This window comes from Vulpes vulpes, chromosome 8, assembly GCF_048418805.1.
Source record: "Vulpes vulpes isolate BD-2025 chromosome 8, VulVul3, whole genome shotgun sequence".
NCBI classification, from domain to species: Eukaryota; Metazoa; Chordata; class Mammalia; order Carnivora; family Canidae; genus Vulpes; species Vulpes vulpes.
Window position 1 is genome coordinate 16,714,640 of NC_132787.1, and position 18,982 is coordinate 16,733,621.

Genomic DNA, 18,982 nt, shown 5'->3' on the forward strand with positions numbered 1-18,982 from the left:
TGTACTGACCAACAGTATATTGTTAAATCTAAAAATGGTCTAATCTATAACCACAGCACATGAACACAGATTTTTTTCTTAAGTTTAGCCAGTCCAATTTATTCCAGAAAGTGCTTAATTGTCCAAACTTTGAAGGTAAGATATTATGGCACAGTCTCAGAAAATAATGGAATTTGGCACAAGATGTTTTTGCCATTTTTGGTAGGCAATTATTATTTTTTAAGATTTTATTTATTCATTCATGAACACAGATTAAAATAACAAAATTAAACAAATGTAATGTAAGCATATTAACAGTACACCCCAAATGCAGAATACACATTCTTTCCAAGCACACATGGAATTTTTACCAATGACTAGCTGAGCCATAAGTAAATCTCAATTTTCAAAGTATTAAAGTAATTCAGATTAATTTATAATGGAATCAATCTAGAAATTATAGGGAAAAAAGTAACTAGGAAATTGCCAAATAATTGAAAAATAAGGAATGTACTTTATACTTACATTACAAAGAGAAAAAGTGCTCTCTGGTGCCTCTTCCTCTACACCAGTCTTACTGGATCAAGCATCACCCTTATGACATCATTTAACTTTAATTGCCTCCCTAAAGGCCCATCTCCAAATAGTTACATTAGGGGTTAGGCTTCAACCTATGAATAGGTGAAGAGGGACATGCATTCAGTCCATAACATGCTCTTATACTCATTTTTACTTAACCTTTGAGGATAATTTGTAATATATTTTAAAAAGAAGACTAAGGGGGGATCTGGTTGATGCAGTTGGTAGAGCATATGATTCTTGATCTCAAGGTTGTGAGTCTGAACTCCACCTTGGGTGTAGAGATTACTTAAAATCTTTTAAAAATTAGTTATTGATATAAAATAAAAATTAGGGATCCCTGGGTGGCACAGCGGTTTAGCGCCTGCCTTTGGCCCAGGGCGCGATCCTGGACACCGGGATTGAATCCCACGTCGGGCTCCCTGCATGGAGCCTGCTTCTCCCTCTGCCTGTGTCTCTGCCTCTCTCTCTCTGGGACTATCATAAATAAATAAAAATTTAAAAAAATAAAATAAAATAAAAATTAGACTGGGACATGAACTCCACATTTATCATAATAAGCTAACCTAAGAAATGATGAGAGTGAAATAAAATAATGAACAAAAATGTAGAGATTCAACAAGTCACAAGGTAATTCTTTAAAAAAAGAATAAAAATCAATAAGCCTCTAACAATACTGATCATGACATTTTAAAAGTGCAATAGGGCAGCCCGGGTGGCTCAGCGGTTTAGCGCCGCCTTCAGCCCAGGGTGTGATCCTGGAGACTCGGGATTGAGTCCCACATCAGACTCCCTGCATGGAGCCTGCTTCTCCTTCTGCCTGTGTCTCTTGCCTCTGTGTGTGTGTGTGTGTGTGTGTGTGTGTGTGTGTGTGTGTCTCATGAATAAATAAATAAAATCTTTTTTAAAAATGCTTAAAAAATAAAAATAAAAGTGCAATACTGGGGGTGAGGGGGTGTGCCTGCGCGGCTCAGTTGGTTAAGTGGTAAACTCTTGTTTTTGGCTCTGAGTCAGGCTCCATGCTCAGCCAGGAAGTCTACTTGTGGAATTCTCTCTCCTTCTATGTGTATGCCTGCTTGCGTGCACACTCTCACTTTATCTCTAAAATCAATCTTTTTTTAAAAAGTGCAATATTGGCAATAGAGACTACTACTAGACCCTATAGATGTTAAAAATAGTAAGTATTTATTTTGAATAATTTTATTCCAATACATTTCAAATTTAGAAGAATGGAGAAATCCTTCGAAAAATACACCTAACCAGGATTGACATGGTAATAATACCATTTATGTACCAATTAATTGATAATCAAGTATCTTTTCACAAAGAAAATGCCAGACCAATACGGCTTTGCTGGAGTAACAATCTATGAAAGAAATAATCTAATATGAAAAAAGATAAAAAAGATAACACTTCAGAGCTCATTCATTGAGGCTGTCATCCAAAAGCCAAAAAGAAGGAAAATTAGAAGCCAATTTTTTGCAGAAACGTAAAAACAAAAATCCTAAACAAAATGTAAGCAAACCAAATGTGGTGACATGAAAATGATAACCTATCATGATCAAATTAGGATTATTTCAGAAATACAAGATTTGTCATTTGAAAATTAACCAAGTAACAATAATTTTTAAAATCCTAAATTCAACAGATGCAAGAACTTATCATAAAATTCACATTCATTAGAACATTTTTATCAAACACAAATTTCCTTAATTTTGATAAATGTTAGCTTTAAACATTTAGACTGACAATAAAACAAACACACCACTATTGTCCCTTCTATTCATCACTGTATTGGAGATCCTGGAAAGTTTAAGAATTGGGAAGGTAAACATAAAATGGACTATTCACAGATGTAATAGAGAAAATCCAAAACAATCTATAGATCTCTAAGACTTATTAAATTATGGGTCATAGTGTTCTAAGAAGAAAAACAAGATTGAAAAGATTGAAGAAGGCATATATCCATCTGAATTAAAAACAGATCCCAGAAAAACTGAGTGGGGAGAAATCAGAGAAAAATCATAAGAGACTCGTAACTATATGAAACAAACTCAGGGGTGCTGGAAGGGGGTGACAGGGGTGATGGGGTAACTGGGTGATGGGCATTAAGGAGGGCACCTGATGTGACAAGCACTAGGTGTTATATGCAACTGTGAATCACTAAACTCTACGTCTGAAACTAATGACACAGTATATGCTGGCTAAGGGAATTTTTTTTTTAAGATTTTTTATTTATTTATTCATGAGACAGAGAGAGAGAGAGGGAGGGGCAGAGATGCAGGCAGAGGGAGGAGTAGGCTCCATGCAGGGAACCCGACGTGGGACTTGATCCTCGGACTCCAGGATCACGCCCTGAGCGGAAGGCAGACGCCAAACCACTGAGCCACCCAGGGATCCCCTGGCTAACGGAATTTAAATAAGAAATTAAAAAACAAACAAAAAGGGATCCCTGGGTGGCGCAGCGGTTTAGCGCCTGCCTTTGGCCCAGGGCGCGATCCTGGAGACCCGGGATCGATTCCATGTCAGGCTCCTGGTGCATGGAGCCTGCTTCTCCCCCTGCCCCCCTGCCCGTGTCTCTGCCTCTCTCTCTCTCACTGTGTGCCTATCATAAATAAATAAAAATTAAAAAACAAACAAACAAACAAACAAACAAAAAGATCCTAGACAGAGACATCTCTGTATTCCTCACATGCCTTCTCCCAGGAAAGCTCCTTAATAATGGCTGGCTGTCAGAGCATGCAACTCCTGACCTTAGGGTCATGAGTTTGAGTCCCAGGTTGGGGACAGAGTTTACTCAAAAAAAAAAAAAAAAATACAACTGGCTGATCAGGCAGAGGTGTAATACAAAGCAGCACTTCTAGAGTTAATGATGCCTAATAAATTCCCCCTTAGTTCTTATGCATACTTAGGGTGGGAGTCTGTTATGGAGTGAATTGTGTCTTTTTACCACCAAATTCCTATGCTGAAGCCCTAACCCCCTATATTCGGGGACAGGCCCTTCAGGGAGGTAATTAAATTTAAGTGAGGTGATAAGGACAGGGCCTTAATCCAACAGGACTGGTGTCCTTTAAGAGAGACAGCAGGCATTCGCACAGAGGAAAGACCATGTGAGGTCACACAGAGAAGAAGGCTGACTACAAGCCAAGAGGCCTCAGGAGAAACCAAATACCTCGATCTGTGAGAAATACAGGTGTTATTTAAGCCACCAAGTCTGTGATTACATGAGAGCAGCCAGTAGAGGGCCAATACAGAGCATATGGGTAGGCAGACAAACGATCTGAGTAATTTGGGGTTACTTTATTCCTCTCTCTGCTTTGCTAGCACACAAGGAAACTAAAGCCTGGGAAATCATCTCTGAACTACCTATTTAGAGGGAAAGAGTCAAAAGTTATCTGACTTTTTTTGAGATTGCAGAGTCTCTACTTCTAGATACAAAGTATTAAACTTTTTGAAAATATACTATAGTGGAGAGTACAAGAGACTGGATTTCCATGGTCTATCATTTTAATTTCACTTGAAAAAAATTAACTTTTTGCCAAAATCTCCACCCAACTCCAGCCATGGCACTTACCTGACAAATCCCAAGTATGGCTGAACTTAAGAATCTCCTTCTCTGCACAGGAGTAGCTGAAGTTTTCTGGGGGGGGAAAAAAATTGACACAAGCCAGCCGACTAATTTTACTTTATGAACAAAAACATCAAACTTAACACCGCTCACAATTCTACTTCATTTATTGAATTTTTTCCCCCATGCTCTACGACTTTTTCTCTCCTCCCTGGTCCCTAGCCACTCCAACCATGCTCCCCCTGCCCTAATTCAGCTCCTTATATTTCAGAGGGGAGAAATAGCACCAATTCTCCATCCTTCCATCATCAAATCTATAAAGCCCACCCCTGTAATTGGAATATGCATCTCCAATGACAGAGCTGACCTTCCGCCTACCAAATCTCTAAATTTAAAATCCTACTCCCCTTCCCTTTATTCCTGATATCAACCTGACTCTATGAGATTAGGCCATCCACGAAGGTGCACACATATTCTAGGACTGGCAGGATTCAAAAACAAACCTCACTGGGCCCCATACTCCTCACCTCCCTACCTCTGTACTAGTGACAGCCTTTTTAGTTTGTTTTAAAATCACAAGCATTTAAAAAATATATCAGATTTTAAATGTTTAACACCTTAAAGGCAGATAAAAATGATTTTCAAAAGTAATTTGTGTTTTCACAAAATATACAGTAAAAAAAACCATTAAGGAGATTGAAATGTACATTAGAAAATATTCACTTAATGCAAAGAAATGTTAAGGGGGGGAAAGACACAAGACCTAGAAAACAAAAAGCATAAACAGCAGATGTAAATCCCCCCATATTAATAACATTAAATGTAAATGGATTCAACAATCCAAAAGATGGAGAAAGTCAAAATAGATTTTAAAAAAACTAAATGCTTGCTGTCTCCAGACACATTTTAGATCCAAAGAAACAAATACAGTGAAAATAAAATACAAAAGGTATCAGATGATGCAAACACAGCAGCTGCGAGATATGTGGAAGGTCTATGCTAATTATCAGACAAAAGAAACTAAACAGGAACACCTGGCTGGCCTCAGTGGTTGAGCAGCTGCCCTTGGCTCAAGGCATGATCCCAGGGTCCCAGGATCAAATCCCACATTAGGCTCCTTATGGGGAGCCTGCTTCTCTCTGCCTAGGTCTCTGCCTCTTTCTCTGGGTCCCTCATGAATAAATAAAATCTTCAAAAAAAAAAAAAAAAACTAAACAAATCTTACTACAGATAAAAAGAAATATTTTAAACTATAAAAGGGTCAATCCAAGAAAAAGATATAACAATTAGAAATACTTAACAGATAATTAAAATAAAAAATAAGGAATAGGCAATTCACCAAGATTTGAAAACTTCCAATTCCACATTTTCAATAATGAATAGAACTGGCAAAAAAAATCTACAAAAGAAGTACTGAACACATTATACACACCCACATTTGTTTCTAGTAGGGATTAAAACAGAGTATCTTAAGTTGTTAATAAATAATTGTCCACAGAGGCCCAGGTGGCTCAGTGGTTTAGCACTGCCTTCAGCTCAGGGCGTGATCCTGTCCTGGAGTCCCAGGATCAAGTCCCATGACAGGGTCCCTGCATGAAGCCTGCTTCTCTCTCTCATGAATAAATAAAATATTTAAAATAAACAAATAACTGTCCATTAGTTGCCTTGTAGATTTAAGGCTCTCTCTTTGGCAACAACAATTCAAATTCTTTTGTCAAGTGCTGAAAGGATCAGCAACCATCCCAGTAATGAGAGTGGATGTCACAGGGCCACAAAAGCAATGGATTTTTATATTCAATTGTAGGAAATTCTAGGAATATCCTTGCTATTAGTAGCTATAGGTAAATTAGCAAACCCTGAATAATGACTCTAGATACAGTTAGCACAAAGTCTGGCTCTACTAACCCCACCCATCTGGCAGGTTTTGCAGTATAAAGAATAGGTAATACCAATATTTTGATGCTGATAAGATGTGGTGGCCCTCACTGGGAGGCAAGCAGCCCTTGTATGTTGACCCTGATAAAGTCCTATGACCAAACTGAGGGAATTCAGAGCCATAATTCACATACTCCTACATCCATGGAGGTTTCCTTGTATGTCATCATGAAAATGGTTTTAAAATTTTTAACTAAAAGAAATAAAAAAACTTATATCCTGGACATAGACAAACTTTTTTAAGATTTGAGAGATAGAATGCTCACATACAGGAGCATACATTTATTTGAGCAGAGGGATGGAGAGAATCCTCAAGTAGAGGATCCCTGCTGAGTGTGGAACCTGACACAGGCTCCATCCCAGAACCCTGAAACCATAACCTGAGCCAAAATCAAGAGTTGGCCACTTTACTGACAGAGCCACTAGGGTGTCCCTAGATAAACTACCTTTAGGTTTAACAGTTTGGGGCTTTAAGTTTTATGATACTATTACCATTACTTCCTGCAATAAAACTGGGAAGAAAGCATGTCACTAAAAATTCAAAGTATAAAAAGCTGTGAATAGCAAGCTGTTAATTGCAAAAATAATTTGTGAAGCAGGAAAAAAAAAAGAAATGGCTGGAGACTACATGTAACAATGCATCTGATTTTCATATAATTTCATAAAGACCTCACCAAGTTTAAAAAAAGATTTGTGAATTTTTTCATTTTATTCTATATCCATAACACAAAAAATGTAGTTTAAGCAAAAAATTGTCAACCCAGAAGCTTCCTTATTTGCAATTTAGCCTTATGACAGAAATTTACAAAGCAAAAAAAACCTAAAAATCATAGTTTGGAGGGGCAGCCCTGGTAGCTCAGCAGTTTAGCGCTGCCTTCAGCCCAGGGTGTGATCCTCGAGACCCGGGATCGAGTCCCAAATCGGGCTTCCTGCATGGAGCCTGTTTCTCCCTCTGCCTGTGTCTCTGCCCTCCCCCCACCCCGTGTGTCTCTAATGAATAAGTAAATAAAATCTTAAAAAATCATAGTTTGGAGAAACAATCATATTAATATGTATCCTAAACAAATGCACAAGTGTACACCCCATGAACACAACTCTAAGAAAAAGGATCTGTTGTATTAGGGTTTGCAATGGCCAGGCCTACTATACATCAGATAAAATAGTAAGAAAGAACAGGACAAACTAAGCCACATCAAGAATTGTTCCATTTCTAGTGTGCTCCACAAACCAAAGTTCATTTGGAGTATCTATTGATGTGGTTAAACTGAGGAAAGCCAGTATTTTTCACTGAAAAATTAGCATTTTAAAAAGCTTAGAGATACTTCTATAACATCAACAAAACCACAAACACCAACACTTCAGTGGAAAAGACACTTTTCAGGAATGCCAAAGTATCGTGATTTACTTAACCTATTCTAGCTCTGGCTGTTTCTATCCTCAGTCATATGATAAATTAGGCTATTAACCCTTGAATTAGGCTTTCAAAAGTATTCTAAGTTTTGTGTTATTTATAATGTAACTCTATAAATAACAGCTAACATTTGAGAATTTACCATATGTTAAGAACTGTCTGTGCTGAATGCTTTAAATACATTATCACATTCAACTGACAGAACAAATGAATGAAGCCAGGCAGGAGTGCAGTGGCTATCAAGAATACAAGAATACAAGTCCCACTATCACTGCTGTTAACTCTCCACAGTGCCAGAGAAAGGCAACAAGACTATAATTTCATGTGCAACTTATTACTTACACAAACAGAAAAACCAAGATTAGTGTCCCTATTCCCAGAAGGTGATACCAAAGTGGTTGAGAATACAGGCTGCTGAGGAGCCAATTCAGAAACAACCATTTTATAGCCTACTGCTCTATCCCAAGGGTAAGGGAAGTGGTAAAGTCCAGTGCTCAACTGACACACTGGGGCACAGATAAAAACTATCCTTGAGGCCATTTTTCACAAGGGTTCTTATTAAGCTTTTCCCAGGAAGACAAGCAGGGTGTCCTGCCAAGGTATGGGTTAGACAGAGATTAGGTTTTGCTTGTTCAGCCCATGACAAGACAAAGGTAATCAGAGTACCATGGTAAAGCTGCCCCCCTCCACAACTCTACCCTCCACCTTTTATGCGTCCAGCTACAAATTCTATTCAGACACTCCATCAAATACCCTAACTGTACTTTCTCTCAGGCAATATTTGAAAAGTGACTTGACCCTGACCCTTGGCGGGATGATCAGGCCTTTTGTGGAGGTCAGACCACAACCAAGTTCCCCACACCGAGCCAAGCCAGTGAACTACGTCCCAGGTATCATCGAGGTTCACCAATGACAGCCACATGGCTTTCTCCCTAGAAGAACAAGGGAGTGGGAACAGCTCTACTTTTGCTGACGGATTAATCTAGGTACAGCATGGGGTGCTTGGCAGTCATATATATCCCATCATGACTGGCCAGTCCCAAGTCCAGAGCAATGCATCTGACTATCATTCAGGTTACAAAGTTTACACTTTCCTGTGTCTCTAGAGCAGAGGTCAGAGACAAATTTCAGAATTCATTTATAGTTATATTATATCCTACAGTGGGAATTAATGATTCCAGAGCATACATGAAAAAGTCAGTTATCTTTCCTTCAAGTGCTGCCTAGTAACTCATTTTAGAGTGCTCCAGGTATCCACCTCAAAGAAACAGGAATCATTAGAGGGGTAATGGTCTCAAATACCTAGAAATCCCTGACAAGTGCCTCACGTATACATGAGCAGTTTGCCAGGCAAGTATAAGGAACCTAAGATGAAACATGTGTTTGGAGTACAAAGTTTAAGTATTGCTATTACAATAGGAGTGAGCCAATTCTGTGCCTCTTGAGATAGACAAACTCTATCAAAAGAACTAAACAGTTGCCGTAAAGCAGGCTCAATTGCCCTGAAGAAAAATCTGAAAACTTTTACACCCTGTTAGTTACCTCTGTCATTATAGGCAACATTCTATTGTCTACTCTGGTTGTCTGAGGTTTAGAGTTGCAAGAACTTTTAACAGAGGCATTTTGTTGGCATGGAGTTAAGATCCAGATTTTATAAAACTAAAGGTTGAGATTAATAATGCAAGGGGATCTGAAGTACCCAAGAGACCTATTGGACAGAATCTACTTTGCTAGTGGGATCAAGGCAGGGGATGACAGATCTACTTAAATTCAGAGCCATTAACTGTAGTTTAGTTTAGACAATATATACAAGAGAACTCTGCTTTCCCTTAATCAGGGAACCAATGGAAGTCATGACTAACAGGATAAGGTATACAAGCCTTGGTCCAAAGGATACCACTCCCAAGACATTCATTCCCAAACTCAGCAACAGCTGAGTCTGTAGGGAGTCCTTAGATTAAGATCTTCTCCTGGCCAGCATTATGTTGATTGAGGGTGGTAGGTAGCAACAGCCTGGGGTAAATTAGATTACTAGTTTCTGCCTATTTCCCCAACCCTGATCCCACCTGGGTCTATTGTCTTCCTTCTCCAACTACTATAGGGGAACTATGCAGTTATGCTGGGGGAGAAGGAATGATAATCAGTCAATCCTATGCTCTAAGCCACCCAAGCCACAATCCTTTGTCCAGTAACACTATCGCATGGAAGGAAAATGTAAAAACCGATAGAAGTTGTGGCAAGGAATCTTCAGTGCTGTAATGAAGCAGTGACCTATTGAGACATCCAAAACACCCTCAACTACTTCAACTAAAAACACATGGCAAAAAATTGAATGCAGAAACAGATTTGATATAACCTACATAAACAAATATTCTTTGGGGTCCAAAAGAATTTCTAATGTATATAAATACTTCCTGAGACCACCTGTCCTTTCCATCTGTAGCTGTAGATAGCATACCCACTCAGTACTCGTGGAAGGAGAACCTGGAAGCATGCACCTCACTTCCATGGACTCTTGCCCATGCATCTCTCTCTTCTGTTTGACATATATTGTGTCCTTTGCTGTCATAAACTTTAACCATGAGAATACAAAAGTAGAGAAAAGGAACAAAACTAAAACTTGGGTCTTTGAAAAGATCAACAAAACTGACAAACCTTTATCTAGACTGACCAAGAAGAAAGTCTCAAAATTATTAAAATCAGGAAATAGAGACATTACTACCAACCCTTCACTGAAAACGAAAAGAGAATACTATGAACTGTTTGCCAATATATTTAATGATTTGGATGAAAACGACCACCGTGATATTTTATAGTAAGAAATATGTATTTGATCTTTGTCCTCACTTCCCGCACAGAGTTCCTAAAATCCTTGGGTTTTCCTAAGTGATGTGTTAAAGGTGTCTTTTGTTATGTTCCCAAAGAGGGGGCTGATTGCCAGGAAAACCAGTCCTGTGATCAGGGGATTAGAACTTTCAGTCCCACCCCACCCCACCCCACCTCCAGAGAGGGGAGATGGAAAGTGAATCAATGGCCAAGGTTTTTAATCAATCATGACTATGTAATGAAGCCTCTATGAAAACCCAAACGAGAGAGAGCTTCTAGGTATGTGAACACATGAAGATTTAGGGAGAATGGCATGCTCAGAGGAGGCAAAGAACTTTCACTCTCCTTCCCACATACCTCACCCTACGCATCTCTTCTAGGACTGTGGATTTGTATCCTTTAAAATCATTTTAAATACACCAGTAACCTAGTAAGTAACATGATTCTCTGAGTTCTGTGAACCCCTCTAGCAAATTAATAGACTCCACGGAAGGGTTTGTGGAAACCTCTGTTCTATAGCCAGTTAGTTGGAAGAACAAACAACCTGGACTTGCAATTGGCATCTGAAATCCGGGAGGGTTGGAGAAACCTCCAATCTATAGCCTTTTGGTCAGAAGCACAAGGGAAAACCTGGGCTTCAGACTGCTATCTTAAATGGGGGGGAGGGCAGTCTTCTGGGTCTGAGCCCTCAACCTACAGAATCTGATGCTACTTCCAGGTGTTAGAATAACAGTAGGATACCCACATGGTGTCCCCAGAAAATTGCTTGCTGTTGATGTGGGGAGACCCTCCCCCCACATACAGTGGAATTAAGTGCACAACCCCAGAAGACCCCAAAAGACATTGACCAAAACTAACTCAAGAAGATACAGGAAATCTAAATAGGACTACATAAAAAGATTGAATTAGTAATCAGAAAATTACCTAAAAAGAAATGGTTAGTCCCAGACAGCTTTCTGGTGAATCATACCAAAAATTTAAATATTAAAAATCAATTCTACAAACTTTTCTGAAACACAAAAGAGAGAATACTTCCCAAGTTAATTCTATGAGGCTAATAATATTGTCTGAATAGCAAAAACAGAAAAGAAATCACAATAAAACTGCAGACCAGTATCTTATGAATAGATGCAAAAATCCTCCACAAAGTATTTGCAAACCAAATAGGTCAGCATATAAAAATTATACGCCACAACCAAGTGGGACTTATCCCTGAAATGCAAGACAGGTTCAACATTAAAAAAAATATTATATAATGTATCAATAGACTAAAGGACAAAACCAAATGATCATCTCAGTAGATGCAGAAGGATCAAAGATAGAAATTAAATGCACCTTCAAATCCAACATCTTTTCATGATAAAAACAAACTATAAGTAGAAGGGAATTTCTCTGAGTTGGTAAAAGGCATCTACAAAAAACCCACAGCATATATCATAATGAACGGGGAAAGACTGAATGCTTATCCTCTACAAGATCAGGAACAAAATAGATGTCTGTACTTGCTATTTCTGTTAGGTATTATACCAGAGGGTCTAACCACGGCAGTTAAGCAAAAGAAAGAAAAAGAAATAAAAGACACCTAGATTGGAAATGAAGAAGTAAAACTATCTCTAGTTGTAGATGACATCATCTTATATATAGAAAACCAGAAGGAACCCCATAAAAAAACATAAGATAGTTTAGCTAGGCTGTGTAGTACATCCTCAATATACAAAAGCCAAATGTATTTCTAAACAACACAATCTAGAAAACAATCTCATTACGGTAACATTAAAAAGAATCAAACACTTTGGAATAAATTTAACAGAAATGAAAAATTTATACTCCATAAAACATTGCTACAAGAAATTAAAGACCAAGGGGACCTGGCTGGCTGGGTCGGTAGAGCATAAAACTCTTTTGATGATCTCAGAGTGAATTCGAGCCCTGTTGGGTACTGAGTTTACTTAAAAAAAAAAAAAAAAAAAATCAAAATATTGGCTAGCTCGGTTGGAAGAGCATGCAACGCTTGATCTTACGGCTTTGAGTTTGAGCCCCATGTTGAATGTACAGATTACTAAAAAAATTTTATTAAAAAAATTAAAGACCTATAAAAAGAAAAAGGAAAAGCACCCCATGTCCAATTAAAGATTTAATGCTATTAAGGAGGCAATACTCCCTGGATTCATCTACAGATTCAGTGCAACCCTTATCAAAATCCTAGATGTCTTTTCAGAAATTTAGAACCTAATCCTAGAATTCATTTTGAAAGGAATAAATCTGGAGGACTCACACTTCCCAACTTCAAAATTTACTACAAAACCACGTAACAAAACATGTAGTACTGAACAGAACTGACAATCCAAAAATAAACCATCATATTTACAGTCACTAGAATTAAAAAAGAATTCTTACAACTCAACAATACAAAGACAACTCAAATTGAAAGTTAACAAAAATTCTGAATAGACAATTTTCCCAAAGATATAAAAAATAGCAAATATGCACATAAAAAGATGTTTGACATCATTAACCACCAATGAAAAGCACAGTACCTATCACAAAAAGACAAGTATTTGCCGTGGATGTGGACATACTGGAACTCTTATGCATGTAGTTGAGAATATAAATGGTTCATCTACTTTGAAGAACACTCTGGCAGTTTCTCAAAAAGATCAAATATAGTTATATGATGGAGCAACTCTCTGCTCCTAGGCATATACCCAAGAGAATTAAAAATGTAGGACTACACAAATACTTGTACATCAATGCTCACAGCAGCAAATGCTAACAATGCAAGTGTCTGTTAACTGGCAGGAGAAACAAAATGTGGCATATCTATACAATGGACTATTACTTGGCAATAAAAAGCAGTGAAGTACAGACATGCTTCAACATGGATATGCCTTGAAAACATGTGAAGTGAGAGAAAAGTCACAAAGGATCACATATTATTATTAATTCATCTAAAAGAAATGTTCAGAACACACAAATCTAGAGATAAAAACTAGATTAATAGCTGCCTGGGAATGCCTGGGTTGGAGGAAAGGGAAGTTATTTGTGAAGAAGATCCCAAAATACAGGCATTATAAAGAGTCACTCTAAATAGAGTCAAAAGGATAGTGAAGAAACAGGGCCTATGCTGGTCTCCGGTTTCAATTTTTGGAACACCATGAACTTTTGACTTTTGGCAACTGCAACTAGACCACCTCCTGGAATACATCCTCCTACTTTGGACTGAAATAGAGAATGTTAATGTCTATTAACCAAATAATCAATCATGTGTTATAGTTAGTTTAAACTCTGCTAGCACCAACCATTATTCTTCCAAAACAAGTTATATAGCCTTGTGGTTTCTGCCTATATAAGCATGCACTCCCCACTCACTGGAGCATACTCTGAATTCTGGTCAACTCTGCGTGTCCCAGACTGCAGTCCCTAAGACACCAAATAAACCCTTTTGGTTGCTTTACAGCCTCATTACCATCTAGATTGACACTATTAATGAGCATGGAGATGGTTTTGGAGGTCAAGAAACTGTTCTAAAATTAACCTGCAGTGATGGCTGCATACCCCGTGAATATACTGAAAACCACCGTACTCTGTAAATGGACAAGTTCAATCATATGAATATGATATATGAATTATATCTCTGAACTGTAGTTGAAAAAAAAAAAAAGCAAACATAGCATTTCCCTGTTATTAACATAGGCACATGACCCAATGAAAGCCAATGAAATTAATTCTAGATTTTTGATAAAGCAATCATATGAAAGGCATGTCTGTTCAAGTTGAAGCTGAATGCATATTATACCTGAAGATACTGCAGCCACTCAATGAAGGGGGGAGGGTGTGCCTGAGAATTAAGTCAATGTTGAAGACAGCAAAGATAGAGTATCTCAAAAGTCTTTTAAGATTTTCTTTCCTTTGGGCAGCCCCGGTGGCTCAGCGGTTTAGTGCCGCTTTCACCCCAAGGTGTGATCCTGGAGACCCAGGATCGAGTCCCACAGTCGGGTTCCCTGCATGGAGCCTGCTTCTCCTCTGCCTGTGTCTCTGCCTGTGTGTGTGTGTGTGTGTGTGTGTGTGTGTGTGTGTATGTCTCATGAATAAATAAATAAAATCTTTAAAAAAAAATCTTCTTTCCTTAGATTCAGATGCTGAATCCAGCCAAACATGAAGATTGAGCCACTTGAACTTCTAAATGATGTGATCCAATAAATTACCTTTTGTGGCTTAAAAAAAATAATTTATGATTTGTTTCTTATAACCTACAGTGGAAAATACATCCTATAACACACTTTGCAACCTTAACCATAAATTAAAGATTTTATCTACAAATGAAGTGTTGTAATTTAATACATCTCAAGAGAATCTTAGTGATTATCATTAAATCTTTGCAGTAATTACAACAATGAGCAATGTCTCACTTGAGGCACTTACCTCAACAGGCCAGCCTCCAATACTGCCATTCAATTTACAAGCACATTTAAGATCTCAAGAATATACACACTACAATGATGGCTCTAAAAAAAAGCATTCAGAATTCCTCAAAGTCCACAAGATTACTTCTTTCTTTACAAGGCTTATTACAAAGTAAATTTTAACTTGCATTTCTGGAGACAGAGTTGGTAAACTGTTATCTCTTTACCTAAAACTGAAGAGTATGCCTTACATGGTGGGGATGGGACAGGACAGAGGAGAAAGCCTGGTTACAACAAAAAAATCTGGAAATCCAACTTTATAAATACCTATTTACTTATTTTTAAAGATTTTACTATATACTTATTTGAGAGTGAGCAAGCACAGGCATATGTACGGAAAGGGGAGGGGCAGAGGGAGAAGAACAAGCATCCCTCCCAGCCCAACACAAAGCCAAGCTGGATGCAGAGCTCGACGTGGGGCTCAATCCCAGGACTCCAAAACCATGAACCTAGCCCAAGTCAGATGTGTAACTGACTGAGCCACCATGGTGCCCTTATAAATACCTTTTAAAACAGCAAGATCAATTCGCTAAATATCTGTGCTTCTATTTGTACAAGATACCCATAATCTAAACGGGAAGAGGTTCCTATACATCACACAATAATGTGGAAAAACAGGGCTGTGGGGCAAATATGCCCTCAATAAAGAATTTAATGCAGGTGTCCCTGATTTCAAATTAAACCTGCAGATAAAAACTATAGACTTGCGTTCTGGTACTTCCTTGCAAAAACTGAACCTACAACAGGTTCTATAATGAAAGGTTTAATCAACACAAAGCTGTTAAATTGACTTAGAGTTGATAAACTTAGAGCTTAAAGCAAACTGAATTTCCTATTAGACATAATACATCTTTCCTTATATAAAATACAAGCCATAAAATCTTTCCTGTAACAGGACAACAGCTAAAATTTATTGAGCACTTACCACTTACAGCCAGCAGCTGTTCCAAGTAGGTCATATGAATAAAAAATCATGTAACTTATCCCACCAATGCTATGAAGCAGGTGCTACTGTTATCCTCATTTTACAAATGAGAAAACAGAGGCAAAAGGTTAAATAATTTTGGGCAGCCCAGGTGGCTTAGCACCACCATGAGTCCGGGGTGTGATCCTGGAGACCCGGGATCGAGTCCCACATCCGCTCCCTGCATGGAGCCTGCTTCTCCCTCTGCCTGGGTTCTGCCCCTCTCTCTGTCTCTCTTCTCTCTGTGTCTCTCATGAATGAATAAATGAAATCTTAAAAAAAAAAAAAAAAAAAGGTTAGATAATTTTCCCAAGGTTGTGGTACAGCCAAGACCTGAAACTCAGCAAAGGATGCAAGGCCACGGTCTTAATCATTACAGGATATTTCCTGACACAACTTGGGTGTTTACAGGATGGAAGCCCTGGAGATGATCACTCTGGTTTTAGAGGTTGTCCTCTCACAGAATGGTTCTCCTAGAGTTGAGCTCTGTGCTGCCTTACCCCAACCCCTTGCCAGAAATAATAAAAACAAATTTAAAAAAGGAAGAAACCATCTTAAGTAGACCTCTGCCTGAGTAACTTGACCCAGTCACCTCACCATGATCTACTCTTCCTTATTCACAAAAGATTAACAACTGAATTCTCTAGGCTAGGTCACCCATTGTCAGGTGTCCTCAAGCTCTGTCATTGAATCCATTGTATCCTGCCATTTAATTGTCTAACTGATGATTTCTTAATTGTCTAACTGATGATTTCGTTTAATTAATAATTTCATTCCACAACAGAAAAATCAGAGGAGGCTACTTGGAGGTAACATACTTACTTGTGAAGTATAATCTTACTCTTTTACCATTGTGTACGTTCCCATTTCCCTCCAAACACGTGCTCCCCCTTCACACACTGTTTTTACTTCTTTGGTCCTAGGAAGAGCAAGAAACATTCTGCAGTTAGCGGTTTAATATAAAGCGTATATATATATATATATATATATATTTTAATTTATAATGAAGTTTAAAGTCACAATAAAAGCACACGTTTAATCTGTTTACCCTGATAAGACAACTGCTGGGCTCTGCAGAGTGTGTTCCTGTAAGGTTGCTCCAAAAAAACGCACTAAGTCTGCAAAATTTTTACTAGGTGTGCAACCTGACAGAAACAGAAACTAGGTGTGGCCTCGAATACCCTTCACTGCTTAAAATAAGAATTCATGTGGGGGGTGGGGGGGGGTCCTCCAGGTTCACTCCTGTCCGACCGTTCTAGAACAAATACTTCAATTGCACTGCAATTTCCCCTCACTGGAAGAGTTCAGAGAATCCGACTGCACAGAAAAAAAAATTAATAATAATAATAATAATAATAAAAGAATGTGAAGTAAAACCTTAACATTCCTGCATGTTCACGCTGAATAAAACGTACCATTTACAGCCAACGTCAAACAGAAAAATCCCCAAACAAGCTCCCTCCTGAAATGCGCCCCGAGCCCTCTTTTCTTCTCAAGCTGGGCTCTTGAGAAGTATCACAGATGAATTGTCTTCACGGAAACGATCCCCCCCCCCCAAAGGTCGCCGCTGAGGTCGAGACCGGAGTCCCCCGAGGACACCCAGAGCGCCAGACGCCTGGAGGAAGCGACCACGGCCGAGCGCGGGGAGCGTCCGCCGGCCCCTGGGAGACGCTCGCCGGGCGATCCCGCTTCGGGAGGGTCAGCAGGAGGGAGCCGCGGAGGAAGGAGACGCTCGAGAAACAGTAAATGCAAAAACAAAGATTTTTTTTTTTTTCCCACAACCACGACCCAGGAAATAATTAACAACAGAAGCTTCTCTCACACCCACCGCCTCAACAATCGCCTCGCGGCGCCACAAAACGCGCACCCGCCACCTCCACCGCGGACCGAGGCGACTGAAAGCGAACAGCCCGCGAGGCGCCGCCCTGGGGCGCGGGCTCCGAGTCTGGCGGCGGCCGCGGGGCCCCGAGCGACGCTGCCCGCCCAGCCGCGGGCGGCCGCGCGCCCGAGCCTCCCCGCCCGAGGCCCGGAGCCGCCCGAGCGCCCGCGACCCCGCGCCTCCGTCCGCGCCTCAGAACAAAAGCGGCCGCCGCCGCCGCCCGTCCGCCCGCCCGCGGGCGCCTGGGCTGGGGGCGCCTGGGCTCGGGGCGCCGCGGACCCGCGGAGGCGAGCGAGGGGCCGCGGGCCGCCGGGCCGCACACTTACCGACGGGCCCAGAGCCCAGCGCGGGCCAGCGGGGAGGACGCTCCGGCCTCCCGGGCCCCTGAGTTTAAGTCAGCTCGGGCCGCCTCCGGGGGCGGGTCGAGCGGCGAGGCCCCGGCTCCTCCCGCGGCTGGGCCCCGCCCCCGGCTGTGGGCGGCCGCCCGGAGGCCGGCGGCGCCCGGGTCCTAGTGCCCCGCGGGTAAGCTAGGCGGCGGCCGGTCGGGCCTTCCAGACCCGGGCGGCGAGATTTGCAAAAGCGCGCTCCCGTGTCTGATAGGAATAAAGGGGAAAGGAGAGAAAATGAGTGGGAAGTATCAGTGAGCGTGACGGATCATGAGAGACTCCTAACTCTGGGCAATGAACAAGGGGTGGTGGAAGCGGAGGTGGGCGGGGGGATGGAGGGACTGGGGGGGGCACTTGACGGGATGAGCACTGGGTGTTATGCTCTATGTTGGCAAATCGGATCCAATAAAAAAATATATACAAGGGATCCCTGGGTGGTTCAGCGGTTTAACGCCGCCTTCAGCCCAGGGCGTGATCCTGGGGTCTCAGGATCGAGTCCCAAGTCGGGCTCCCTGCATGGAGCCTGCTTCTCCCTCTGCCTGTGTCTCTGCTCCCCCTCAATCTCTCTCTCTCTCTCTGTGTGTGTGTCTCTCATGAATAAATAAATATTTAAAGATATATATATATTAAGTAAGACATTTAAAAGTATATATACAAAAAAGTTAAATTTGAATGAATAAAAATTAAATATGCAAAAAAAAAAAAAGTCTCTATCAGTGGTTCTCTGCCTTTCACTTACATCAGAAGCATCCAGAGAGCTCCTTAAAAAGGATTGAAGCGCACCACCTTGCAAAATTGCCAATTCAGTGGGCTAAAGTAAGGCTGAAAACGCAGATTTTTTTTAAGATTGGTTTGAGAGAGAGAGAGAGAGTCAGGCAGAGACACAGGCAGTGGGAGAAGCAGGCTCCATGCAGGGAGCCCCATGGGGTCTCAAGCCCTTAACTGGGATCACGCCCTGAGCTGAAGGCAGATGCTCAACCCCTGAGCCACTT

At 40.5% G+C, this 18,982-nt stretch overlaps 1 protein-coding gene across 12 annotated transcripts in view; it reads right to left on the reverse strand.

Annotated features, from left to right (window-relative positions):
- Positions 1-18,058, reverse strand: part of RESF1 (retroelement silencing factor 1) — an 88,110-nt gene extending 70,052 nt beyond the window's left edge. For 3 of the 12 annotated variants that reach the window (XM_072765626.1, XM_072765623.1, XM_072765622.1), the window contains exons 1-4: positions 17,931-18,019; positions 16,548-16,644; positions 15,687-15,997; positions 4,133-4,198 (exon numbers count right to left, since the gene is read on the reverse strand). In XM_072765626.1, coding sequence (XP_072621727.1) covers positions 4,133-4,198; positions 15,687-15,720 — 100 coding nt within the window. In that variant the 5' untranslated portion in view covers positions 15,721-15,997; positions 16,548-16,644; positions 17,931-18,019. Of the gene's footprint in view, positions 1-504; positions 651-4,132; positions 4,199-15,686; positions 15,998-16,547; positions 16,645-17,930 lie in introns of all 12 variants that reach the window. The other 9 variants (XR_012002909.1, XM_072765617.1, XM_072765620.1 and 6 more) reach the window with 7 other exon arrangements.
- Between the last annotated feature and the right edge of the window lie 924 nt (positions 18,059-18,982).